This window comes from Betta splendens, chromosome 9, assembly GCF_900634795.4.
Source record: "Betta splendens chromosome 9, fBetSpl5.4, whole genome shotgun sequence".
Taxonomy (NCBI): Eukaryota; Metazoa; Chordata; class Actinopteri; order Anabantiformes; family Osphronemidae; genus Betta; species Betta splendens.
In genome coordinates this window covers 21,042,113-21,068,669 of record NC_040889.2, presented here as the reverse complement: position 1 = coordinate 21,068,669, position 26,557 = coordinate 21,042,113, and the positions used below count along the sequence as shown (strand labels likewise).

The window sequence follows — 26,557 nt, the reverse complement described above, 5'->3', positions numbered from 1 at the left end:
AGTTTTTTTGTTTTTTGTCCTCTGCACCTTTAACTGTGATGTTTCACGGGTCTTCACGTTTGACAGTTCCCCTAAAAATATTCACTTGCCTATATAACTTGTGAAAAGTTGTAAAATGAAATGCACAGAGCTTCAGACAACTTGACTTGGAGATGTCTGAGTGGCACCCTTAGGAGACACCACGCGCCTGCTGTGCCGCATCAAAAGTAAACGAGAGCGCTTTACACTCAATCAGCTGTAAAAAGGAGCAGAGGAGGAGGACTTTTGCTCCATTTCTACCCTTTGGGGCTCTAAAAAGGAGTGACCTCGCCCCAGGTTACGAGGCTTTAGTGCTGACCCAGGCCACACAAAGGTCAACGCGACTGACCTCTCTGCAGCTTTAGCCCCGGGCTGTCTGTGATCCTTCAGGACAATAGCGCCGCAGACCAACCGTCCGTCCAGAGGAGTCATACGCCGTGTCACAAACCTGCACAGGCATCTGTGATTGATCATTATTGACCGGCACCAAGTCGAGGCGTTGGACATCCAGTCGGCACAGCTTCTCTCGTTATGGTGGTAAAAGAAGCTGCTGCCTTTTGATTAACTGAAAATAGAATTGTTTCACAATGAAATTCTATTTTAAGAAATAGAATATTTGAGGTGATGGGCTCCTCACTTTGCCAATACCAGTAGAAAATTAATATAATCATAATATTAAATACATCTTTTTTTACTGTAGGAAATATATTCTTCAGCTGTAATTGAAATCCAGTTGCATTAAACCAGTGCGGGGCACATTCTTGTAAATCATCAGGCCAATCACCAAATCCAAATAAACGATGTTTTCAAACGTCATCAATGCTATAAACTAAAAAATCAATGATACAGTAGCTGAAGCCTTAAACCTTACCACTTATTACCATGTTGTGTGTGACTTTTGAGCAGGCGACCCAGGGCCCGGCCGACACCGGCGCCGCTCCTCGCTGCAGCCTCCTCTGTGTGGACAGGGGGTCACTCTGGGTGGCACGCTGTTCTGGAGGACACCGTGTCTCCGCCGGCCCCGGAGATTAGAGGGGAGCGGTGACCTCATTCTCAGAGGCGCTGCTGTGTTTTGGGTAAACACTCGGTGCAAGACAACAACACGAGTGACAAACTCAGGCCCGGCCTCAGACGGTGATCCCATTCTTTGCCCATTAGTCCTGAGCAGGCCTGAGAAAGGAGCGCAGTCTTTCCTGAATGCATCACAGAGCCATTCTATCAGAGCCGCCTGCAGTTCACTGTTATAAGCCTGACGGTCCTTAACAGCACACTGTCAACTTTACACTATCAGCAATGTGGTGTAGAACAAAATTACATGTTTTATTGTAATTATTACTATGCACGTTGTCCATAAAGTTTAATCCAGAGCCAATGACCTGGAGTTAAAATCAGTTCAATAAAGTAGCATGCAGCCCAAGGAGAGATTTTAACATGGAGTAAATGCAAACCTGATATTCAAGCCTTAACATAATAATGTGTTTCTTTATAGGACAGAAACTCACATTAACCCTTTGACCAAGTGTGTGTTTAATGAATCACTTGTTGATGATAAGCATGATCATACACCATCCAGCTGTTTTACCAGCATGTAACACAGACCCCCTAGGGACCCCCCCTCCCTCCACACACACACACACACACACACACACACACACACACACACACACACACACACACCAGACCACAACCCTGCGGGCTTTAGGACCTTCAGGCTCCGCTGTCTTGTTTTTGTCCGTTACGTTCATGCATGTAATCATTGATTGTGCCTATTGTGACAGGCCGATTTACCATCTGTAGGCTCCCATGGGACTGTGGCTGCAGTCTCCCTACAGACTTTAAGGAATTCCCCTTTAATTTCCGGCCACACGTTTAATTAAAAAACTGGTTTGACGTGTAAGCCTGGTGTTAACAATCACACCTGCATCATTTTTTTTACACGTGTCGTTTCTGTATTTCATTTTGATGTTATATTGAACTTCTATGAGCATTTAAACAGACACAATGAGACTCGCCAGAGGCTGTAGACCATCCATTTGATTTTTCACACAGTTAAACTAAAATTATTATTATTTTTTGTTATTGTTGTTCAGGACCCATCGACTTCACCTCAAAGCCACCAGGGGTCCCTGAATTAACTGGCACTAATTAATTATCAACACTCTAAATGGATCTTTGTTTTGTTTACCACCTTTAATTTCCTAATGTGAAGTATTATTGTGTAAACAAACTAATTATATTTAACAACTGTTTGCAGTTCAGTCTGAATGGGAGGGTGACAGCATGCTAATTTCATGTGCTGTAACGCGGAGTTTGCGCCGTGCCAGCGTGTGTGTGTGCGCGTGCGCGTGCTCTAAAGCGGAGCTGCTCTCCAGACGAGTGGGAGACTTTTCCTCCTCCTGCCGCGGCTCACCCAGCCCCCTGCCCTCCCTACGCGCCTCCCCGGCTCCTTTTCCCACTACTGAGAGGAGCGGGACGCGGCCACAGCGGCGGGAAGCAAATTATCTACAAGCACTTCCCTTAAAAAAAAAAAGTTCACACTCACATACACAGATGCCTCTACTGATGCCTCACACCGTCTTAGACCCGAAGGAGGAAGCTCACCGGGAATAACCTGACTGCGGGATTTAGTGGAGCAGGACGGATATTTTAATAACTATTCCGGCGTTTTGTTTGTTTAATCCTGCCGATGATCTCAATTCATTCCTCTGCACAGTCTCGCGACAGCGTTTTAACATACAATTCCCACTCTAGTTTGAGCACACTGGGCAGAATTTAGGCCTGAACTCGCGCGTTTGGTGATTTATTGAGCCACGTGCCGGCGCAACAGGTTGACGACGCGGTGCGGGACAGACAGGAGCCTTCCCGCACGTGTCCGATGCTTAATATTGATCATAAAGGAGGACTACAATGGCCGCACGGAGTCTGAGCCCATTTCTATCGCTACGAGCGCGCGTGCTGCTGATGCCGGGCGCGGAGGAGGAGCGCGCCGCCACCCACTAACCAAATCACCAGAAAGTGAGAAATAAGATCCCGCGTCGCCGCTCGCGCACCTGATGTTGGAAGTGTTGATGCTGTCGGGACTGTTAACAGGCACTGCGTTGGCGGCAGCTGTCAAACTCATGGGATCCTCCTGCCCCCCGTGTCACCGGCAGCTCCCCTAAGGCTCTACTGCGCATGTCAGCGCGCTGGACAGTTCCAGAGAGGGAAATTTAAAAACGGTTTTTGGAGCATCAAGTGCAGCACAGTGAAATACAGTAGAGGGGCTGAGGAGCGGCTCACGCAAACTTCAATATCATCCTAAACAGGTGGGTTTGCGTGATGTTTCTAATTTCACTGTCTTTGCTCGGTTTTCATGGCGCGTTGTACGTTTTGACGTATTTTACAGTTTAACGGATTTCTCTGCAGACGAGTTAATGTTAAGCCATTTAAACCGACGCTCATTCAGTGTAACCACACTCTTTTGTAAACAAAGTCAATGACTTGAATGTTTTAAAAACACTAACGTCTTTGTGTATTTAATTATTATATTGGACATTAAAGCGGTTTTATAGCTACAAATAAGCGTCCTGAACTGTCCAGCTTTCGTTGCATTTTTGAATAAGTTTTTTCTTGTATTTAATTGAAACTTAAAATGTAGCTGACTTTTATGATGTATTGGAGAAATACTCTTTGATGACATTTGCTTCAGTACACATCTAAATTTTTATAAAATACGTACTTGTGTATTCCTTCTACATAGCTTGTTCATTCAAATTTAAGGAGGTATAATATGAGGTGCTTTATTTTATTATTTTTCATTGCAGTCCCACATATCCCAGGAAATGATAGAAGGTGGAATAACGTCCAGGATGTCAGGAATAATTGACAATGCTGGACACCATCCATCTCCACAAGACTACAGGTAAGACTGCTTTAAAACATGCTAAGCTGCATAAGAACAAGCTGTCCCCGTCTTCTAGCAATAAACTATGTGTGTAATTGTTGTTGCATAATGTCAAAACCACTCAGGATCCTCTCTGAGACATGTGAATAGATGAAAGGCACAGGCCTATTTGGTTTCATTAAATGCTCAACATGTTTTGCACATAGTCATGGAACAAACTGTCTAACCCCTCTGTTTATTCTAAGGGTAGATGGGCAGCTCTTTTTGTGCATGGAGGGGTCGTATGAAAAAAGGAGAGAGGAAAAAAATCCTGAAGAATAAATGATTTTCAGTCTGAATAGATCTGTCAGAAACCATCAGCTCTGTTTACACTCCCGCTGTCGGCACACCGAGAGCCTGAACCACTTGGCCTGTCGACTCAGGGGGAGACGGGGCGCTCTGGGTCACCAGTGTGCACAAGTGGCTCCCAATTAGAAAAGGAGGGAGGGAGGGAGGGAGGGAGGAAGGGCAGTATTCCATGTTGTTAGACCTCTGGCAAGGCTTGGATGATACACACTGAGTAATTACTTTAGTGCTTAAAGAGTGAGAAGAACAGAGGTGTCTATTCCAGAGTCCTGTCAGTATGTTTAAGGTGCAATTGATCATAGAAACATTGGAAATCTAGACAAGCTATATAGCTATAGCAAATACTGCAAACCTACTTAAATCAAAGTGGGTGTTTTTGTCAGAAGTGACAAATTATTTAATGCAGCCAGACAGAAAAAAGGAGGAATAGTCCAATAGTCAAGTCCAAAACTATGGCTGAGATGTTGTGATAGTTCACTTCATGGCGCCACCTGCTTCAGGAGCATCACTGCCATGACTTGCTGGCGTGTGGAAGGTGTTTGAGGATGTGTGCTTGAATTCTGGTTGCCGTGATGTCACTTTATACAGACGGCAGACATACCACCCTGACCTCAATCTGTACCCCCCCCCCCCCCACACACACACACACTCACACACACACACAGCCCGGGGCTACGTTGATTTCTCCGTTCAGGGTGGATGATGGAGGGGGGATGATGGAGGGGGTGGGGGGCTGGTTGCTGCAGCGAGGATAGAGGCTGGAAAGGGACAGGCAAGCAGATGGCATCCTATTTTGTGCCTCTTATGTGAGGGCTGTCATTCCAACAGATTAATGCAAGGCCCGAGGAAAGAAAAGAAACGACAGAGACAATCAAGGAAGGGTCTGGGGGAAGACAATGGAGCCACGTGCCACTGGGCAGATTTGTCGTTTGGGACACAATAGGCGATCATTTTTCAATAGACGGGGCCAACTGTTGCAGGCAACATGTGCTGCTGTCCCATGTTTCAAACGATCTCATGTGCTGTTTACTTATGATTCAGCCAATGGTTAAGGAGAAACCACGGTCACCTGACATGGGGTTGATTTTTTATTAGGAGATTTGGTGTGTGTATGGGGGCGGCGGGGGGGGGGGGGGGGGGGGGGGGGGGGGGGGGGGGTACTCCTACACTATCCACAGAGCCACTAAATAACTGAATAGTATGTGTTGTCATAGCGACCCCAATTACTAAACCCTTGCCCAGTACGCGTGTGTGTGTGTGTGTCTGTGTGTGCAAACTGAAGAGGATTCAAGAGGATTCCTCCTTTCTTTCTCTGCTCACATAAAAGACATAATGACCGAGAGTTCACTGGAACCAGCAGAACGCTGGTTAGACAGAAAGTGGGTTTACCAACATTTATAACTTCATGGGTCAAAAAAGAAACCTAATAATTAATTTGCTATTTCATTTTTCAGAACTGCCAAAACAAACAAACAAACAAACAAACAAAAACAAATAAACAAGAAATCGAGGGAGCGTTGACGAGTCATGGAACACGATGATTTACTCCCAACAGCTTGTTTAACTTCCCCATTGTCGACTGTCAACTGTCACTGCTAAATAACACTGGTCGTTAATCTGCTTATTGTAAATCCTGGAAAGTGCGGATATCACACAACTTCTTTGAGCTGCTGCCACCTGTGTTTCCAACACTCACACTTACCACAGTGGCCTTAAGAACGACTAGAGCACATTTCCTGATGTTTGGATTTAAATGCAAGTCGTGGTTCTGTGCGAGTGAGCCGTCAGCACCATTAACGCCCACGACCTCCTCCCCGTTCTCTTCTCTTGAAGGCTTCTGACCACGGACCCCTCCCAGCTTAGGGAGGAGGACCTCCCTGGGGACCTGCAGTCTCTGTCATGGCTCACCTCTGTGGATGTGCCCCGGCTACAGCAGATGGCTGACAGGGGCCACAGCAACGGGCCCTCCCAGGGCAGCCTGCTGGAGCAACAGACAGGTGAGACGTCAGGGAGGGGACGGTGCAAAGTTTAAAAGCTGCACCGGCTCTGATTGGACGAATCAGGAATAATCTGTTTCAATAAAAAGGTGTATTCACCTAAAAACACAGGGAAGGTTCTGCTCTGTCAACATTTATTGTGCTTAAACACCACAATGTGCAGTAATTATCTCCAGGCTCTAAGATCACATCTATCCTGATAAGTGCAAAGTCTTTTTTTAAATTAATTTCTTTTATTTCTTTGTCTTTTATGCAGCTCAGCTGAGCAACATGTCAATGGCAGCAGGACAGGGCACCATGATCCACCTGCAGAGCAACATGCAGCACAGCCCTCTGGGAATCAGCATCATAAACACCCACAGTGGAAACGTAAGCCTGAACAGCGAGCAGTGAGAAAGTGTTTAATTAAATGCTGCAATGTTTTCACATCATCTTATTAAAAATATCGGCGCTTTGGTTTTCCAGATGTCTCCGTTCTCCATGAACGGGCTGCCCTCCCCAGGATACCAGTGCCCTACCTCAGTCTACCAGCCTGCGCCCCAGCAGGTGTACTCTCTAAGCCAAACCGGACAGCAGGTAACACACGCCAGCAGCCAGTGAGGCTGCACCTTATCAACGGCCAATGCTAACGCACCGTACGCTGACTGTCCTCTCCGTCCTCCTAGTGTTCAACTAGTGGGCTTTATAGCAATGTCTCTTTCAACAACCAAAGTCTCTTTACACAACCTCGTCTGGCTCCACAAGAGCAGGAGCTGCAGCCCAAGTCTTTCCCCAAGCCAATCTACTCCTACAGGTCAGTAGCCGGAGGGAACAGAATGAATTGCTCGTCGGATTTAGTGAATTTCATTTGTATGTTGAAGCTCATTTGTTTTGGACTGCGTTAAAATGCTGATTTTTGCTCCCAGCTGTTTGATTGCCATGGCGCTAAAGAACAGCAAAACCGGCAGCCTGCCCGTCAGCGAGATCTATAGCTTTATGAAGGAACACTTCCCTTATTTCAAGGTACGATAATTTGTGTGATTATTACAGAACGTGGCTGAGAGAAATGCGACTGATGATTCTGCTGTTGTGCGTCCTTCCTTCCCGCAGACTGCACCTGACGGATGGAAGAACTCAGTCAGACACAATCTGTCCTTAAACAAATGCTTCGAGAAAGTGGAGAACAAGACGAGCAGCTCGTCCCGCAAGGGCTGCCTCTGGGCGCTCAACCCTGCCAAGATCGACAAGATGGAGGAGGAGATGCAGAAGTGGAAACGCAAGGACCTGCCGGCCATCCGCCGCAGCATGGCCAACCCCGGTCAGAAACCCTTGGTTAAGTGCAGAACGCCCAGCGGCCGACGGGGAGGTGAGCGATAGGAACTGACAGCGCGCTTTGTCTCCCGCAGATGAGCTGGACAAGCTGATCACAGATCGCCCGGAGAACTGCAGGCGGAAGGTGGTGGAGCCCGACATGACCCGGCTGCCCGGCTGCCCGGCCGGGCTCCCGCTGCCGCTCCCGGCCCAGATGCAGCCGCAGCCCATAGTCACGCTGTCCCTGCCGTGCCTGCCCATGCACCAGCACCACCAGCTCCAGGCCCAGCTCCAGGCCCAGGCCCGCCTGGCCCCCATGTCCCCCGCCCCGGCCCAGACCCCGCCCCTCCACGCTGTCCCGGACCTCTCCCACAGTCCGCTCACCCAGCAGCCCGGGAAGCCCCCGGACCTCTTCTACAGCGTGCACGGCGACACGCACACAGAGGTGGACGCACTCGACCCGAGCATCATGGACTTCGCCCTTCAAGGTAAATGCAGTTTGAAGTGTCAGACCGGGTTGCGTTTGCCACACCGCTCGAGTTTTGCATCGGTTCACGCGCTTCTCCGTCCGCTCAGGTAACCTGTGGGAGGAAATGAAGGACGACAGCTTTAACCTGGACGCTCTGGGCACCTTCAGCAACTCCCCCCTCCGGCTGTCGGACTGCGACTTAGGAACGGTCAGCCTCCCCCCGTCCTCCGCTGGAGCAAACCTGCAGCTGTCGGACGTGCAGGTGACGGGCCTCTACGCCTCCTACGCCCCCCAGGACGCCCTGTCTTCCCAGTACATGGGCACGCCGGCCACCAGCAAGCCCATCGCGCTGCTCTAGAGCAGCTGAACGGTCTGGATGGGAAGCGATGTGATTCAGTGAGCTGTCCGTGGACATCTCTGGACGAACCAGAACCAGAACCAGTCAGAGCACTGGCCTCAGTCTCCTAGAGTCGCACAGGAACTAGCCGGAATAGGACCCGTGAAAGTAGTTTCACATACGGTCCGCAAGGAAGAGGTTCATTACGGACAGAAAGTGCTGGGAAAGACCTGGTTGTGAGAAAATACCTGTAAAACGTAACAAATCTAGCTTTGCCAAGCAAAGACTAAAAGCCTGTATGAGTAAGAAAAACTCTGGAGAAGTACGTGTACATTAGCATCCACCGGTTTTCTACTGCTGACTCTGCGTTTCAAGGCCCCTCCTTACTGTAGCTCCCTGTCTCTTGTCTGTTGTCTTGTGCTAGACATTATTGCTGTGATGTTTTATTTATATTTATAAAAGGCAGCTGGAGAAGGCGCTGACTCTCAGTCTGATGCTGTACATATTTGAATGTCCACAGAAAAGCTTTGCCCCCCCCCCGGCACTGTATTTACCCACTTCACTCACTGTAAACGTGTGCCAACGCTGCGAGTCAGATATGACACATCCTTTTACACACTGCTTAACGTGACAGAAAGTCAGATGCGTTTTATGTTAATAACATGACCAGAATAAAAATCAAATGGGTGAATTAAAAAGGCTTTCGTTGCCAGATCTATATATCAATGTCATTTATTAGCAGCAGCCCTTGTTAGACACAGGAAGGATTACTCGTACATTCAAATGACACGTGCTGACTGACGTTGATCAGAAAGTGACCACTAATGTCCATGTTTCAAAAGAACCTGAGTTACTGTTTCAAAATGGAACTATAAAGACAAAAACTAGAAATATCCTTTACAGTGTCACTGTAACCAGTCAAGTCATTCATTCTGTTGTCTTTAGCACAGAAAAACAGTGATGAATACACGAGCCACATTTCAGTGAAATAAAAGACAACCACACTCATGATGCTCATTATTAAAATAAAACACTTAATTCATAGCTTGTGCAACCTTCGACTGCACAGAGCCCAGTAAGGCAAACTGAACGCTGACAGACCACCCTGAACAAATCCAGTGAAAATGTGCACTACAGTAGTAGTTTGTGACTGCTTAGCTTAAATACGGTAAGTGTGAACTGGAACACACAGTGCCTCCATCAGTAATGCAGTGGTTTCTTAAGTCACTTTGTGTATGTGCGTTACTGCAAAAAACGGCTTCATATGTATAAAAAAAATGCAAGTGATCCACCAAAATGGACAATTCATCAACACTGAGCTTGTGATTCTTATTAATGAAGTCCCCAGACGAGACCCTTCAGCTTATTAACTGGTGCTGTCCATAGTTGCAAGCAAATGCGAGAGCTTTGCCCTCTGGGACGGAGTGATGTTCTGGCTCATGTGGATGATGCAGTCCATGGCTATGTCGGGGTTGGCCTGCACGAGGCTAGCAGATGAAAACAAAGCACAAATTAGTGGTGGCAAATAGAGAAGCACATTCTCTCAATTCTGAATCTGAACAGGACTTTCAGTTGCCTGAATTTCATGCTGATAAGTCTGCAGTGTGACCACATACCTGCGTATAAGTTTCAAAGTGTTTTCTCTTTTTATGTACTTGATATTCTCTCGGATCGCTGATCGAAAGCCATCTTCCTTGGACAAGTGCTTCTCAAGCCATTCAACTACTGCCTGGTTATTATCCCAGAGGTAGGCCTGTGGAGGCAGACACATGCATTTGAATCTCAGTTTAACAATGCTCAAAGTCAGACCCATGCTCTTGACGTGTGGCCATTGCTAACCTTCACTGTTCCCTCGGTTTCCACAAACCAGCGCCGCAGCATGGACTGCATGTGGCCGTCGCTGAGGTCCTTGTTGGCCTGCAGGATCTCACACTTCACCACCTGCTCCAACAGAAGGCGCCGCAGACGCCAGTAGAAGAAGCTTCGCACATTTTTCCAATCCAAAATATCCTGTCGAGGGAAAACAAGCAGAGGAAAGTCAGTTTAAAAAAACACAATTTAATGCAACTTTTCTGCTTGGAAAGTGTCACACATCTTCACTGATGCATGTGTTGCCTGAGCACCGACTTACAGTGATGACACCCTTCTCCTGCATCCTGCCTGGAGTATCATGGAGGTCTACAAACTGCACTGCCACCTGGTGGTAGATGGGCAGCAGAAATTCCTCCCTTGCTTTGAGTTTTGCCTCAAGCTCTCTGCACCTCGCGTCCGACAGCTCTGGCGAAGCTGATTAAAACGGAGACGCTCGGGTTTAAAGGTCACAGCTAAATTCAGGTGACACACAGAACAAAAAAAAGAGTGATTCAAAGGGGAAAGTGTGAAGCTGAGCTAGAAAGACTCACCAAGCTGCTCAACCAGACTAGCGTAGACTGAGTCTATTCTCCTCATGGTCTTCAGCAGGTCTTTCCTCTTGAATTTGATCTCCACGGTCCCTTCAGCCTCCAGAACACCACCTCTACAAAGAGAACGCACCAACACCTTATAAAAACACCTGCACTTCTTTTGCTTCTCATGTAAATTTGAGCCCGCTACAAAACATCACTGCTACTTGTACCTGCTCTCCCTGTCAGCATAGAGCTCCATACACAGTGGGTTAATGGTAGGATCAATCACCACCCAGGACCCTCCCCTCAGCTCAGCATGAGGTGGGATGTAGACCAGTACCGGTTGGCGGAAAGTACGCAGGGCATCCACGATATAAGCCCCAAACTTCAAAATCTGGTCATACATGTCTGTGTGACAAAATGGTGGGGGGTGGAGGATATGTTATACTGAGAGTGTTACAAAGTCTCTTTACAGCATATCGTATTCATTCTATACCCTTCATTCCACCAGAGAAACCCCTCCAGTTTGCAAACACCATAAGAGGCAGGCGTTCACGGTTGAAGTCACAAATGGCCTGAGCCGTTTTAAAGGCAGAGTCCGGAAACCACACCTGTCCAGCCTGCTGCAGAACCTGCCCAGAACACAAAGGCAGAGGTGAAATGCTGCTCCAAATAAAGTCACATTCTTAATATGTGACACAGATACACACAGACACAGAGATACTTCTCACTTTAGATTCTGAGTCCAGGTTGGCTGGATCAGCTGGAACGGTGAACTCAACGGTGCGTGTTTCAACAGCAATGACACCAAGAGGGATTCCACCCAACCTATAAACACTCACCGGCATTAGTGATCAATACGTTATGAAGTATTTAAGTCTACACCTATAAAGAGACCTACCGTGCTCTTCCCACCACTACTGTCTGAGCCCAGGATCCCATGATCTCCATGAACGAGCCGTGGTCAAAGAATCCGCTCTGCCAGGCACCTTTCACCGCTAGTAACACAAATAAAGAGCATTCAAAACATGGGAATAAATCTGGTTTACTACTGAATCTGGTGTGTTACTGACTGGGGTGTGGCTTCCCAGCCAGCATCCAGCGGGGGTCATATGGGGCTTTTGTAGGAGTGAACTCTATTTCTCTGTCTACTGGATCTGAAGTGGCTATAACCGGCACAGGAGAGTGGTTGTTCTGTAGGACACAAGTCACACTCAAAGTCAATGATCTCACTGAATTGCTGCGAGGTTGCCACAAAATATGAACTACAAACGATCCTATGAACCTTGGGCATGTAAGAGAGCCACTGGAGAATGGTGAAGACCCCCTCAAAGTCGTCCGGCACGGTTGTGTGTGTGACTCCGTTATTGTGCATGATCTGGACTCCTCCCAGCTGGTTGTTGGAAGTGTAGACCTCCTTCCCGAGAACCTGCACAGAAACAAGACCTTTAAACAGTCCTAAGTCTTAATTTTCATGCGGTATATGATTAAAAGAAGCTACTAATGTGAAAGTTTAGTTATTTTACATTACAAAACCTTCACCATTGTAAAAATCCAAAACAAGAAAAAGAACAATGACAACAAACCTTATTTAGGGCACCAGCTCCTGTCAGGATAATGTGAGAGTTCTCCACCTGGATCACTCTCTGTCCCAAACGCACCAGATAGGCTCCAATTCCAATAGCACGACATGTCACCTGTGAGGAGAAGTTGAATTATTAGTATATAATCAAGACATCTGATTGTCAGTTTGTGTCTACTGAGAAAAAGTAGATCCACATTCTCACCATACTGATAGTAATGATCTCTTCATAAGCCTGAGAAGATTCACCAGCTATGGTGCCAGAGCCTCGAAGGTTCTCAACACCAAGACCCTCATCCTTCCCAATGACGTCGGTAATTATGTACCTGTGATCAAAGAAAACATAGTCAATATGAACAAAAACTAACTTTCTGGTATCCAACAAATAATTTATCTTACCTGGACTCTCCACCTTCTTCTACATGGTGACAGTGAACTGCATTGGTGGAGCTTATGCATGTGTAATCCTTAGGTGTCAGGTAAAGGTACTTGAAACCCTACAAAAAACATAAAAATGCCAAATTTTTCAATAGCAATTTCTCTACTGGTATAAAATGTTAATACGAATGGAAATCCAACCTACCTTGTAGGGGTCAGAGGGGTCAACCCAGGCAACCTGGAACATGTGTTTAAGCTCTTCAGCGAGCCCGATGCGTGCGCCACTGTTGGCTGCTAGGTAAACGCGGGGGATCCCTTCAACCCGAGCCAACTCAGAAACCCGGAGGAACAGCTCATCCTCCTCAGGACCGAAGGAGCCGATCTTGTGTGTGATGTCATTACCGACAACAATGATGTCTCTGCCATCTGGATACTCTGGAGTCTTCATCTTCATTCTGAAGGCAACCATTCCCACCTGGCAAACAATGTTTACAGTGGTTATCATCACCACACAACCTGTGAGCAAACCTGGAGTAGTGGTCCTACATCATTGTCTCCAGGCAGACGGTTCATCTGCACCAATCGACCTTCTGGGTCCAGCACAAGTTCAGTGCATATGAGCACATCTTTGGGGCATTCATCTCCCTGACCCCACAGCTTGAACAGTGCCTACGGAAGATGTTTAGTAGAGTCAGGCAATATATAAAAACCACAAGAAAGGAAATCTGTCTAATTCTGAGTCAGTACGGACCTGTCTAAACATCTCAGGGAAGTCATAGATGTATGTGGTCCCCAGAGTTTGAGCCTGAAAACGCTTGGCCTGCAGCAGGTCTTTGGTCACATATGGCGTGTTGATCAGCATGCCGTGCAAAGGCCCCTGCTTGTCTCCATACGACTGGAACATGATCTGTAAAAATTATAAAATTAACTTATAAATTCATGACCACAAAAGCACACAGAACAAATCCCCTGCAACTACCTCAGTCCACTGTACCCACCTGTCCACAACTTGGATCCGTGACCTCCTTGTACAGGCTGATGTCTAAATAGTAGCCAGACTCATTAGTGAGAAAGAGCCGGATAGGAATGGCATGTCCCGTAGGCGTCAGGCGGATGTTAATCTTTAACTCTGCCTGTAGAACTCGAAGTTTCCATAGACGGCTGCCGTAGCGCATCACCATGGAGCGAACAGACTCCTCTATCTGATGCACCAGAGACAGGGGGAAAATTAAGGAGAGTGTTTTGTAGTTTTAGTAAGAATTTGTATATTACATACATAAAAATATGGTGCAAAATAATACAACATGGAATGGACACTGACTTTTGAGGGGTCCATAATCACAGTTGGGACAAAGTTGAGAAAGATGTGGTTGCAGTCTGTCCGAACACTGGTGTTACTAAAGGCTACCTCCAACTCATCCATGGCTTCCAGCAAAAGACGTTCCCCCTCATTTTGAAGGTATTCAAAGGAAGCTTCCTGGTTGTGTGTACAAAAAGATGACTCAAGCTTCTAATCTTAGAAAAACCTTAAATCTTTTCAATAATTAATAGGCTGTAATTTCCAATTCTTCCTGCTACCTTTGTAATCAGATCAGAGTGACGGATAATTGCTCGAATGAAGAAGCGATAGTCTGTGACTTCAGTGCCCTCCTGAACGCGGGCAGCGCCCAGGTAGAGGTGCATCTTGTGGTTGGCACAGGGAACGGCTGTCAAGTCAAAGTTCCTCATGCGATTGAGCTCCAGCTGAAATGCTAAAGCTGGCTCCAAATTCCGGTAAATCCGATCCTCCTGGAACTGAGAAAAAGAGAGAGAGACATTACCTCATAATACTCATTAACTGCATGCTGGATTATTAATTATATCCATAAACTTACTTCATCTCTGGCTCTGAAAGTGAAGAACTTTGGGAATTCTCTCTGTTGAAATTCAATACCATACGAACAGTCAGTCACACTACTCAAGGCAATACTCATTAAAGAAAATGTCTGTACATATACACTGCTGATGCAAACTTGCCTTCTGCGCAATCAAAAATGTGATTCTCCTGATTCCATATTCAAAGAGGATTGCTTTCTGTAACAAAAGTACATATTTATTACTCTCACATTTACAAGAAACCATCGTTACGTTGTGTGCTAACGCGGAAACTGACCTTTGACTGTGAGAAGGAAGTGAAGGCAGTGACCAAGGCATCGTCATCTTCCGTGTCTGCTGTCTTTATGGACACATTAATGATGTGGATTGGGTTGTCTCTTGTGTTCTGCAAGAAACATGAAAGACACCGATAGTTGCAGACACAATAAATCAGACTTGATGAGCCCAGGGAGACACCCACAGCCTCACCTTGAAGTTCTCCTCCTCGTAGAGACTAGAGCGGGAGTCTGAAAATGAGGAACTCTCCAAGAATGGCTCTGCAAAGCTGGAGAGAACTTCATCAAAGTTCCTGCAACAGGAGGACATGGATCAACACCAATAACCTATTTAGTATTTACAGAGATTTACACAGATTTACAGAGAAGCAGAGAAAGTTGCTGACTTTTTGAAGTCATCAAAACACTGGAAAGCCACCATAGCGCCCATGCGCTGACACGGTGGAGACAAGGCTCCATCCAGGAAGAGCTCACTGCCCTGTCTCCTCATATTAAACTGGCTTGATCCATTTAGTGCCAATGGAATCCTAAGGAAAAACAAACAAGAAAGACGCAGACAATGACACCGAGGCAGCATCACAAACAAACTTAAATGGTTTGCTTTAGCCAAGAGTACAAAGATTCACACACACACAGAACAATTAAAGCAAGCCTGGACATTCTTTTTTCAGTACATAATAATTCCATAGAGTTTGTCATCACATACAAGAAATCCAAAACTGAACGACCTAGAAAGACACTGTAAATCTTTAACAGTAGGTAAAATCAAAGACGATTTCTTTGAGAGAGCTGAGTATTGCTTCTTAAGATAAACATTTAGAAGATCAGCATCAAAGTGAATTAGAAAGGACTTGTCAGAGGAGTCCTCAAGCAAATGTTTCTGGTTTGACAAGGCGAAAGGAAAAAGCATCCAGCATGCATTGCTGTGAGACATACACGACCAGGTGGTCTGGCTGGTTTGGAGCAGCTTTACTCTACCTGTTGAGAGTAGGGTTGCTTCCTCTGAAATAAGATGATTGACAGGTGAGTATTAGCACCGGTGGATCAGACTGTGTTTCTGTCTCTATGCAGAATTAGATCAAAGCTCTATTATGAGATGCTAAGCACATTCGTGTTATTCTCCAGCCGGGGAGAAAAACTGTGATTAAATTTCGTTGTCAGCAGTAACAGCAGCAGTTTATACGTGGATGTGATATGTGGAGGTTGGCGATAAACTAAACTGGGACATTAGCAAAGGTTTTGGTGCTCGTGTCTTCTTGTGAGTCACAGAGTGAAGTTTCCACTTCATGGTCATTTGATTGAACCAAAAGCTGCTCAAGAAAACAAGTGAAAGAAGAATCAAAAGTAACATGTGTTCAAAATAAACATTTCCTGTGGGTTCCAGTTCAACAGCTTTACCTGTTGGGATGTGATGATGGCAGCATGAACTGGAAGTCCACAGCACACGTTCCGTCCTGCAGCTGGTGATGCTGGATGCTATTAAGCTCATACGCAATATAAGCTCTGCGCACATACACCTAAAAACCGTCAGAAATTAAATATGTATACTGAAATAAGACATAAATCACAAGGTAGGGTTGCATCCACTACATACCTCCAGCGCAGCCATGCAAACAACTTGATTAACGTGATAGAAGAAATTAGGCAGAACATCAAAAATGGAAGTTTCAGAAAGAATGAGTTTCTGTGGGAGATAGGAGCAGCTGGTGTTCATTTAATGTTGAACCGGTTAACAGCTGATCATGATGAAGCTTTACTGTACACGGTGCAAACCTTCAAGTTCTCTGGGCAGAACTGGTGTCCGTACATGTCAATGGCCGACAAGAAGATGGACTCAACCTGGTTGTGTCTAAGTTCATACGATGGCAAATGGGACGCGATTAAAACCTACAGAAACCAAACAAAGAATATCAACCTGTGGCAGAGAAATCTGTATATGGAGTCTATGCACAACACAGTGACAGTAACACTGATGTAAAACCAATGTAATAAAGCCGTTGTACCTGTCTGGCTCTCAAGGCAACCTTTGAGTTCTCCATCTTACTGAGCTGTGTGAGTTCATTGAGAATGGCCATAAGCTCATCTGCTAAAGTAGGATCCCTTCCACACAGCTGGTCCTACACAAGAACAAAGACACATCTTACATCTGTGTTTTTATTTGATTGTAGGAAAGTGGCTAACGATCAATTGAAGTCTTACTATGAGCATTGTGACCAGGACGTTCTTCTTGGAGACTTGGGCATGAGAGAAGATGTATTCCAACACGGGACTCATGTCTGGCTTGTGCCTCTCTCGCAGGTTGATGACACATTTGTCGTAGTGAGCTGTTTGGACGAGAGAATAAATAGGTGTGTTTAAACCAAGGCTTCACTGCAGTAAACGACCAAAGTGTCTCCATTTAAAAGGTTTCATTTGAAAGAGACGTCACCATGCTGAAACTGCATTTCAACTTGCAGGTAACGTTTCAGCAGATCGAGAACCACAGACTTCATATAACCACGGATTCCGCTGCGGTACCTGGACGGGGTTCAGTCAAATGTCAGACGATGCGCTACTAGTGGAGGTCATACGTTTCATCACAGTCTGACAGAATGAAAAAAAAAAGACGCACCTCTGCACCAGCTGCACGATACTCTGAGTGTTCATGAAGAAAACCTCTCTGTCAGCCTTCCTCTGTAGAGTTGCTGCATGGCTGTCTAGAATATTTGCAATCTGTATAAAATAAATTAATTTTGATTTGTTTTATGCCAGATATTTTGCACACAGACAGAGACTATTTCATCCTATTTTACCCTTTGACTGGGGAACTGGCAGAGGACAGAGGTAATGTTGCTCGCATACTGGGCCATGACTTTACGAATGTCCTTCTCGACACTGGGTGGAATGCGGCCCGCCACACTCGTCATAATCTCCTGGAGCTCCAGCAGTGGCAGGGACGGGTCTCTGAGCGTCTTCATCAGAGTGGCCACCCACTGTTTCAGCTGCAGAGATCAACATGCAGCCATGTAACCACAGAAACACAGGACACACTGTGTAGTTCAGGAACCTGTCTACTGGTTTGGTACCTTGCTGCTAAAGTAGGGCTCTTCAAGACAGTAGCCATCCATGACTTTGAACAGGTTTTCAAGCACACTGTGGAACACCTGGTGAAGCTTTTCTCCCACCATGGGTAGTGGTTGCTGAGGCGGCAGTGTGGCTGTGTTGAGCTCCACCTGTGACAGGAGGGAAATTGGAAAGACTAAGTTCTGATTTTTAATGGTCCACATTGTAACTCAAAGAACCAAATGTAGGACATATAACTGAGGCAAGTCTTAACAATATTCTGTTGTGGATGATGACCTACCCAGTGTATACTGCTGGGGTCATCCAGGTCCATATGCGCCACCACACAGCCAGACTCCAGCACTGCTCCGGGTCTTTTGACGAAATGTATGCAACCAGAATGCTGGACAGTCAAAGTCATCACCATTTTCATCACCTGAAACCACAGCACAAACACTGAGTGGACAAAACTCGACAACATCAGCCGTGTGCATTTTACTGTGAGGAACTGTGACACTTTACCTCAATCTCGGCGTAGGTTTCTCCTGCACAGACATGGCTTCCGTCCTCAACCATATACTGCAGCAGTTTGCCGGCAGAGGGGGACCTTAGCACTGTTGGATCCTTCTCCTTCTCAAATACACAGGTCTTGTTGCCAACAGTGATGCGATAGCTGTGTGATGGAAAAGCAGTTAGCAAAGCAAAAACACAAATACACAGACATGATGATTCAAGGGCTCTTGCCTGTCCACCTCCTCCTTCATGTAGGTCGTATGGCTGCTGCCGTCGTAGGAGAGCAGGAGGCCTCCATCACTCAGCCTGTGGACGTCTATTTCAATGTCTGAGCCGTTCATCATAATGACGTAAGTTGTTGGGGACTGACGAGCTACCTACAGGTGGCGGAAGTGAAAGTTTATTGATTGACAACAGATGTGGCTCTAAAAAAAGTGTGTGATGGGAATAAAGCAGATACCTTCAGGCAAAACTTAACTCCTTCATATATTAGGTCCACACTGACAGAGTTAAGGAGGCTGGCTGCAGGCAGCACCTGGCCTCTGTAGACACACGGGATTGTGTCTTTAAGAATCAATTCTGTGAGCATATAGTAATTATATTATATTGTGTGTCTACTGACCTTTCCAGACAATGCAGGTAGTCGGACATGCTCTTTCTGAAACTGGCATCAGCAACGTGTAAAGCTCCACATACGATACCCAGCATGGTTTCTGGTCTCTCTGCCTGCAGAAAGAAAATGTGCCTTAAATTACTCAATAAAAAGACAGGAAGAATGTAAAATGTCATTCTTCCCCTGGTTATACCTGGACTTTCTCTGCAATAAGGTGATCCAGCCAGCCAGTGTCAATGTCATTGTTTCTGAAGCTTTCTGTCTCTAGTAACTTTATGAGGTATTCAACAGTCGTCCTGAAGTCGCCTCTGATAGACAACTCCTTCATAGCAACCACCATGTTCCTGAAGCAAAAGACGAATGACAGCTGATAGCACATATAATTTACGCATGCATGTAGAACTTGGGTATCAGAGTTTTCTGCTTACGAAATGGTTTCTTCGCGGTTCTCGCCCCAGGAGAAACAGTGCCCAAACTGGGAGTCTGCAAATTCATGTAGACCACCAGCCGCGCCCACACTGAAGTAACCCCAGACATTCTTACTGCTGCGGAAGTTCAGCTCCTGCACGGTGCCAGAGCTGGGTTTGAACCCCTGTGAGCAAGCACAAAGATGAGAGGTCACGGAGGTGTAAAATAAGCTGTGATCTGAGTGTTGATTATTTGCAAGCGTACCTCATCGGGGTTCTCACTGGTGATCCGAACCGCTATGACATGGCCTCTTGGACTTGGCGTGCAGTCTGGATTGTCAAAGTTGATGATTGTGTCAGCCCATGGAGCTTCTCCATAAAACAAGCGGATGTCCTTAATTCTGTTAAGGGGGATGCCCATCGCAATCTACCACAGAGGAGACACCATGTTAGGAAGGCAGAATTTCACATACGCTACTTAGTTAAACACTCAAGGGTTCATTTTGCGGCTGTGGTCTAGTTAGTCCACCTGGAGCTGAGCAGCGGGAAGGTTTACATCTCCAACCATTTCTGTACAGGGATGTTCCACCTGCAGGCGAGGATTCAGCTCCAAGAAATGGAAACTCCCGTCTTCAGAGAAGAGGTACTCCACAGTACCCGCGCTCACGTAGCCCACCATCTTGGCCAGTCTCACAGCATACTGTCCCAAAAGAAAGACCGACCAATTGTCAAATCTCAAGCAGCAAAACTGATCAACAGCGTTAATTATCTGGGCGTGATGTAAACCCACCCGTTCCATTTGCTCTAATGTAGAGGGAGCGGCGATGGTGACAGGAGCCTCCTCTATGATCTTCTGGTGTCTCCTCTGGATGGAGCAGTCTCGGCCAAACAGGGAGATGGCGTTTCCATACTCATCCGCCAGTATCTGAACTTCGAGGTGTCTCGCATGCTGAGCGAGCTGCATAATGAAAATAGGTGATCCGGGTACCTCTGTTTGAACCTACATTCAAATAAATGAGTACAGAAGAACATTGGATCATACCAGAGAAACTGGCAGGGAATCAATCAGCTCATGATAATGACACAAACCTGTCTAAAGGAACTTTGAAAATCATCAGAGTTATCAACTTTGCGGATTCCTTTTCCACCTCCACCTTCAGAGGCCTTGATAACAATTGGATAACCAATTCTTTCAGCTTCCTGCACAGGCACAAACCATTTATCATCACAACATTTCTGGGGAAAGGAGGAGCGGGTTTATAGATATTATGGTGGGAATGTGTTAAACTTGCTTACTGCCAGACCGTGAGCTACATCACGAACACAGCCCTTTGCATAGACCTCAGGAGGAACACTGATCACGTTGCCCAGCCTTTGGTCTTCCTCTGGCCAGTCCAGTCTCAGACCTGAAGCCAGGGGCAGACAACGTTACACACAGCCAGACTGAATACAGATGCATGACTTGGGACCAGTCAACTCGCTGGAGAAATGTCCTTTTAATGTCGGTTTTCCCATTGACAGGCTGCTCACATTTAAAGCCCAGACATGGTCAGTGTGCGTGGGTCATTACCTGATCCGCTCCATGGCAGTGTGGGAATATCAGCACTCTGGGCCACAATGGATGAAGCCACCTTATCTCCCAGAGCCCACATGGCCTTGCTGGACGGCCCTGAGAGAAACAGCAGTTGTTACACTCACCAAAAACACAACTGGAGAAAAAAAATAAAATACTGCGGCTTCAATTTGTTTTTACCCAAGAATGATATTCCTGCTTTGTTCAGGAGCTCGGGCAGTTTGGGGTTTTCTGAGGCATGACCCCATCCAGCCCACACGCCCTGTAACGAGCATTACACACACTTTTTCAATAAAACAGTAGACCATCAGCACACAGATGATGCAGAACACAGGTAAAACATTGAATGTACCTGCACTGGGATCCTTTTGGCGATGTCCACTATGAGCTCAACGTTGGCATAGTTGTTATTGTTTGACCCACCAGGCACAGGCACATAATGGTCTGCCATTTTTATGTATTCTATACAGAAACACAACGTTCAGTACATTTCCATGACATTGTTTTCTTTTTTTCAACAGCTGATTCACTGTAAGGTTTTTATGTAGTCTCACAGAGATGTGAGACAGATGATAAGTGTTGGCTAATAAAAACAGAGCAGTATCATGTTTAATAACCTGCATTGGCTTTCAAGTCTTCAGGGGTCACCATCACCACAAAACGGATGGTCCTCTCATTACGGAACATTTCATAGGACCAGCGACGGATGGAACGCATGCATTTGACTGCAGCTATGCCGTTGTTTGCTATCAGCACCTGTAGAAGAAAACAGAAACCACCTGAGTAAGAATCATTAATTCAGAGGATGTCATGTTATGAAAAATAAAGGGCTTTCATCCCTACCTTTTCAATGACACGGTTGCCACCAAATCTGGTGACGAACTCGGCAGGAGAAGCGACCGTGAAGTCTCTCTGCAGGTCCATCTTTCTTTGTTCACGTCCTTTCTTCACCAGGTGAGGACCAGACATGCTAGGCCTGCGTGGAAAGCTCACGGTTAGTTTGATGACGACAGACTCAGGCAGGTAAAACTAGTGTGTGATCCAACAAGTGAAGAACATGAAATCCAAAAGTTCATGAACCAGCAAATGTGTTTCTGATCTAAACCCAACCTCTGTTCTTTACCATAAACAACTGACAATTCTGACTGAACTAATATTCATTATAAATACGTGCAAGCTCAACATCTTTTAATCACACGTTCAACACAGCAGAGCCAATAAAACATCAGCATGATGCATGCATGAACACTGTACCTTAACCCAACCAGGCCAAAGGTGTTTCCAACACTTACAGTTATGATAATAACTGATAAAACACATTTCCATTCCAAGTTAAGGAACTTTATACTGACTCAACTAAATTGACCAATGGCAGCTATAAATATTATTCACTTTACATAATAAAACAAAAACGTATACGTTTAAACTTATACAGAATTTCCCCCAAACATGCTATATTTAGCTTTTGTTTCCTCCTCTAGTTCTTATCTCAGTCTCTCAGATGTATCTTCACTGAGTGGGAAACCACTAGTACTGTACCTTCACTACGTACAACTAAACAACAGCATTAGAGATCATAAATTGTGTAACAACCTACATGTGTAATAAATTATGAATAAGATATTTACAAATAAAGAAGTTAAATCAGTGTTTCAGATATTCCATAAATATTGAATGATCTCCATACCATTGCAACCTGTTGACTCTCTCCTCACAGTGCCGTGCCTCCTCTACGCCAGGCACCTTTATAGAAGACTTGTGCCATGTTAATGTGTCACTAGGAAGCTCCTGCTTATGAGTCAGTCATATTAAGCAGCTGCAGAGCAATTGTGTCTGGGCTGAGGTGAACTTTAAGCCTAACGTCGTATCACAGTGCCCACAAGGAAGGCAAGCTTGCACTGTGGTACAGAACCCAGTGATAACCCGGTGTCATGCACCTCTGATTGATGTTCTCACATCACAATAAATGGAACGCCTCCTTTCTGTTTAATTTGGCTGCTCAAAACACATGCATCCTGCTGTGGGAGGACTCTAGGCCACTTATTGTGGTTTCACGCTCGCCTGCGGCGTAAAAAACAACTTTAGAGCAAAGTTTTTTTTTCCCCTTTTAAGTTTCCTCAAACTTGCACGTGCCAACATGGCTTCTGCACACTTACATAACAACAGTGTGGCCAAACAGGCAAACCTTCCTGTTCAAAAGCGTCTGCACAGCAAAGAGAGTGAGTAACACGGCTCACGGTTTCTTCACGGCGAACACAAAGCCTGCGATATAACTGTGCACACGACACAATCTGCAGCTCAGGGATCAAATTACTAGAAAAACCCTCAACGATACTCGCCTTTGCAGGTATGGAAACAAGTTGAGGCTTTGTCGCTTGCTCCCCTCCATTCTACAGCCTAATGTATAGTCTGACATTCCTTCACAATGAAAATAGATTTTCAAATCTAACACAAACACAAAAAGTCCTCTATACTGCGCTTCCTCCCAGACGCCTCCTCCCCTTTCTCCTCCCACATGTGCAGTAAAATTGCAGCAGATCCCAGACCACTCATTCCAAATATACACAGGGAAGAGTCCAAACCACAATAAAAGGTTTCATCTGCTTCACATACAAGTTAGTCTAACGTATAAAAACCAAGGAAAAGCGTGTATTCAAATACAATTATTTTTAATTATACCATTTACCAAAGGTGCATTAACTGCATCAAATGGTTTCAAAAACAAAGCTTATCAATCAGTGTCTTACCTTCAAAACAATTCCCACAGGTCTTTAAAATACACATGACTTTATGTGTAGGGGAAAAAAAGTACATGAACTACCACTAAAAGGAAAAGCTAATGAAAGAACAGTTGCTTTTGTTTGCCGTGCTGTGACCCAGAGTTGCACGACTGTTTCAAAGTCACACACGGACCCTCGCGTTCCAGAAATAGAGCCGAGGTGTTCAGCACGTGACAATAACACAAGTCAGGTGATAACGCACAGGTTGAGCAACTACAAGCACAGTGGCACTTTCCCAAATCAAGCCCCCGTCCTGAACTTCAATGGAAACGGTCTTACTTGATGCCCGATGAGCTGCTCTGGGGCCCCGCGGAACACGGCTGCTCCGGAGAACCCCTGGGGGCCGGGCCGCTGGGGGGCTTGGAGACCACCGGCTCCTCGTCTGAGGAGTTATCCTCCGATGCTCCCAGGATGAACTTGAGGCGCTCCCTCGCCTCGGGTCTGGAGCCCAGCGTTGGCGCGTTGGCTCTTTTAGGCTTCTGCATTGCTGAAGGCAACGGCTGCAGCAGTGAGTTTACTCCAGGAGAGTGCGGGGGCTCAGAGGGAAGCGTTTTGACGTTAGGACCCACTGACTCGCACTCAGCCAGCGGACGGTCAGTCAGGTTCTGCCGTGAGGTAGTGGGAACTGTTGTCTGGGAATGTTGCGTGACGTCTGTGTCGTCCTCAGCCGCCGTGCGACCACGGCGACGTGACGGGTCGCCTTCCTTCACGGGCATCGCTACTGTCCGGTTATACAGCCTCCACAGCAGCACCGAGGCCCAAAGGATAAATCCCAAAACTGCAAACAGCATTCAGCAGCATTCACAGACATCCTCCTGAGCCTGCAGCGAGACGAGAGAGCACGTTAATATTCATAGAACACGTCCCAGCGACACCTGCGAGTCAAAACAAAGAGCTCTACTGCCCTCTGTAGCCTGCTCATTGTAGCTGCTAAAAGGTTAGCCACACGAGCTATTTGCCCCGTTGCATTGTGGATAACGTAGTCATCAGGATTTTGGTGAGATGACAATTTTACTGTAAACAAAACTCACACACACACACACACACACACACACACACACACACACACACACACACACACACACTTAAAAAAACACATTTTTTTTATTTTGAACAAAACTTGAAAAGAGACAATTATCGTTGAATCTTTAATTATGTTTGTATCAACTAAGACTTGGATAGTGTATCACCTGATGTCAGACCTCATACATGTTGCTTTTGGTTTTCAAATCTAGCATCAGCCTACTTCACTTTGGTCATGAACTAAAGAGCATGGGGCTGCGTGGCATTGCCACACGCATACTAATCTAGACTGAGAACATTCTTCTGCAGGTGGTCTGAGTTCAGAAGCCCATCATAACTGGGGCATTCTGGGTAATATGAGACAGGAACATGAAGGTTAGGCCGAGCTTCAAAAAGGACACAAACAACACGCTCCATCTTATCAACTGTGATTTTTGTGAATCAGTAGCGAAGACGGCTATGCGGTTTAGTGTGACAGGAGGACCCGACGGCTACAGCATGTCCCAGACCGCGTCCAGAAAATAGTCTGAGAGTAACAGCTGACACGAGACGTGAACGCTTCATTTGGGCTAAAGGTCAACTGTGAGGGAATGCGGGGAGAGGAGGCGTGAGCATCTGGACGCAGCCTGGACGGAATCTAAATTACATATAGGGACGCGTGAAACGCCAAAACAGGGGTGAATTGATCTGATATTCATGAACAAGGAGGCCTTGTCCTCTGCGGCTACGACTTGGAAACGCGGCAGAAACAGCAGAAAAGTTCAGCCATTGTTTTTTACAAGAACATCACTTGGCCTTTTGGAGGCTTTTTTTAATTAAAGCGTCATGTCATCCGTTTAGTTACAGAGCAACGTGTACATGTAGTCATTGTGAACTGCGAAATTAAATTGGTCATTTGACGACATTGCTCTGTGTTGATCCCCACCTACTGTCCAACACGTCACATGTGGATAATTCACGGAGAAACGTGGAGTTTTGACGCAAACGTACAAGTAAACACACAGACGATGAGCGTGAAAGCGTGGGTTGAGATGAAAGCGAAATGAAGGCAGTATAAACACACTCGTTGCCCTCCACAGCACCGATAACACCGACACAACGCTGCTCGGCGGTTGCTGCCGTTTTTGTTGTTTGTTTGTTGTTCGCTAGCTTGTTGCTTGTTGTTTGTTGTTTGTTTGCTCGGCTAGCCCGCTAGCTGGCAGCCGAGACTCATCAACGGTCGTTTATCACAACTTTAGCCACGCGGCTCTGTTTTGAGTTAAAACATTCCGCACAGAGTATTTACCTCGAGCGAGAGCAAAAACTCCACTAACTGGTGACGGGGAATCGCTCTACGTTGATGCATTTACGGGTTTAATCAGTTTCACATCACTAGCAGCAAATGTCAAAGCCACCTACCAATGCCGCGGTCTCCGATAGCCCACCACTTCTCACCTCCTCCCCCTTTTCGCTGGGAAACAACGGTCTGCAGGGGGCGGAGTCTTTGTAGCTCCTCCCAGAACCGAGGAATACGAAGATCATCTATAAGCACGATGCTTTACTTTATGTTTACGAAATCGTTAAGAAGCAGAAACCAGTCACTCCCGAAGTCCACAATAGGCCGTCCATAAAGATACCGCTGCGTTCAGGTTAAATGGGACAAACGAAACATCATGAAAAGTCTAATAGAAAATAATACTAATTAGTTTGTTAAAAAATGTTTTTTGCCTTAATGCAAATAAATGAATTTAATCACTAATGCATTCACTTATCACTCAATTTAACAAAATTCAA

At 46.0% G+C, this 26,557-nt stretch overlaps 2 protein-coding genes across 5 annotated transcripts; one reads left to right on the top strand and one right to left on the bottom strand.

Annotated features, from left to right (window-relative positions):
• The first annotated feature begins 1,734 nt into the window (after nt 1-1,734).
• Nucleotides 1,735-9,445, top strand: foxn4 (forkhead box N4). The gene is made up of 10 exons (XM_029161973.3): nt 1,735-3,323; nt 3,822-3,919; nt 6,080-6,243; nt 6,500-6,612; nt 6,709-6,819; nt 6,909-7,036; nt 7,149-7,245; nt 7,333-7,540; nt 7,629-8,021; nt 8,110-9,445. The coding sequence occupies exons 2-10, from the start codon at nt 3,840-3,842 to the stop codon at nt 8,358-8,360; spliced, it is 1,545 nt and encodes a 514-aa protein (XP_029017806.1). The 5' UTR covers nt 1,735-3,323; nt 3,822-3,839; the 3' UTR covers nt 8,361-9,445.
• acacb (acetyl-CoA carboxylase beta) lies at nt 9,056-26,341 on the bottom strand. Of its 4 annotated transcripts, XM_029161969.3 has the most exons (54): nt 26,183-26,341; nt 24,041-24,582; nt 21,825-21,957; nt 21,599-21,737; nt 21,334-21,443; nt 21,162-21,243; nt 20,979-21,077; nt 20,705-20,814; nt 20,498-20,608; nt 20,199-20,408; nt 19,938-20,108; nt 19,674-19,835; nt 19,430-19,593; nt 19,195-19,345; nt 19,011-19,114; nt 18,849-18,930; nt 18,620-18,765; nt 18,398-18,548; nt 18,177-18,311; nt 17,899-18,045; nt 17,626-17,814; nt 17,445-17,545; nt 17,262-17,350; nt 17,033-17,157; nt 16,837-16,950; nt 16,607-16,720; nt 16,428-16,517; nt 16,232-16,350; nt 15,812-15,835; nt 15,220-15,360; nt 15,027-15,126; nt 14,836-14,943; nt 14,700-14,756; nt 14,558-14,599; nt 14,262-14,477; nt 14,005-14,160; nt 13,682-13,885; nt 13,435-13,590; nt 13,230-13,352; nt 12,889-13,158; nt 12,705-12,802; nt 12,511-12,631; nt 12,310-12,420; nt 12,009-12,152; nt 11,797-11,917; nt 11,625-11,721; nt 11,455-11,551; nt 11,220-11,355; nt 10,954-11,131; nt 10,742-10,854; nt 10,471-10,625; nt 10,179-10,349; nt 9,956-10,092; nt 9,056-9,826 (listed from the first exon to the last, which is right to left on the bottom strand). In XM_029161969.3, the coding sequence occupies exons 2-54, from the start codon at nt 24,550-24,552 to the stop codon at nt 9,706-9,708; spliced, it is 7,257 nt and encodes a 2,418-aa protein (XP_029017802.1). In that variant the 5' UTR covers nt 24,553-24,582; nt 26,183-26,341; the 3' UTR covers nt 9,056-9,705. The 4 variants fall into 4 exon arrangements, with proteins under 4 accessions (XP_029017802.1, XP_055367227.1, XP_055367228.1 ...); XM_055511252.1 differs by lacking the exons at nt 9,056-9,826; nt 9,956-10,092; nt 10,179-10,349; ... (16 more) ...; nt 14,262-14,477; nt 14,558-14,599 and having other exon boundaries at nt 14,608-14,756; nt 26,070-26,206; XM_055511253.1 differs by lacking the exons at nt 9,056-9,826; nt 9,956-10,092; nt 10,179-10,349; ... (17 more) ...; nt 14,558-14,599; nt 15,812-15,835 and having other exon boundaries at nt 14,608-14,756.
• Between the last annotated feature and the right edge of the window lie 216 nt (nt 26,342-26,557).

What these genes read in the sequence shown, in the direction of transcription:
- foxn4 (XM_029161973.3), top strand. Translation starts at nt 3,840, where the DNA reads ATGATAGAAGGTGGAATAACGTCCAGGATGTCAGGAATAATTGACAAT. An exon ending in CCATCTCCACAAGACTACAG is followed by an intron (nt 3,920 to 6,079) that starts GTAAGACTGCTT and finishes CTTCTCTTGAAG; the next exon opens with GCTTCTGACCACGGACCCCT. An exon ending in TAAGCCAAACCGGACAGCAG is followed by an intron (nt 6,820 to 6,908) that starts GTAACACACGCC and finishes CCGTCCTCCTAG; the next exon opens with TGTTCAACTAGTGGGCTTTA.
- acacb (XM_029161969.3), bottom strand. Translation starts at nt 24,552, where the DNA reads ATGCTGTTTGCAGTTTTGGGATTTATCCTTTGGGCCTCGGTGCTGCTG. An exon ending in CCAAAAGGATCCCAGTGCAG is followed by an intron (nt 21,244 to 21,333) that starts GTACATTCAATG and finishes TGCTCGTTACAG; the next exon opens with GGCGTGTGGGCTGGATGGGG. An exon ending in ACTTTGAAACTTATACGCAG is followed by an intron (nt 9,827 to 9,955) that starts GTATGTGGTCAC and finishes TTCATCTGCTAG; the next exon opens with CCTCGTGCAGGCCAACCCCG.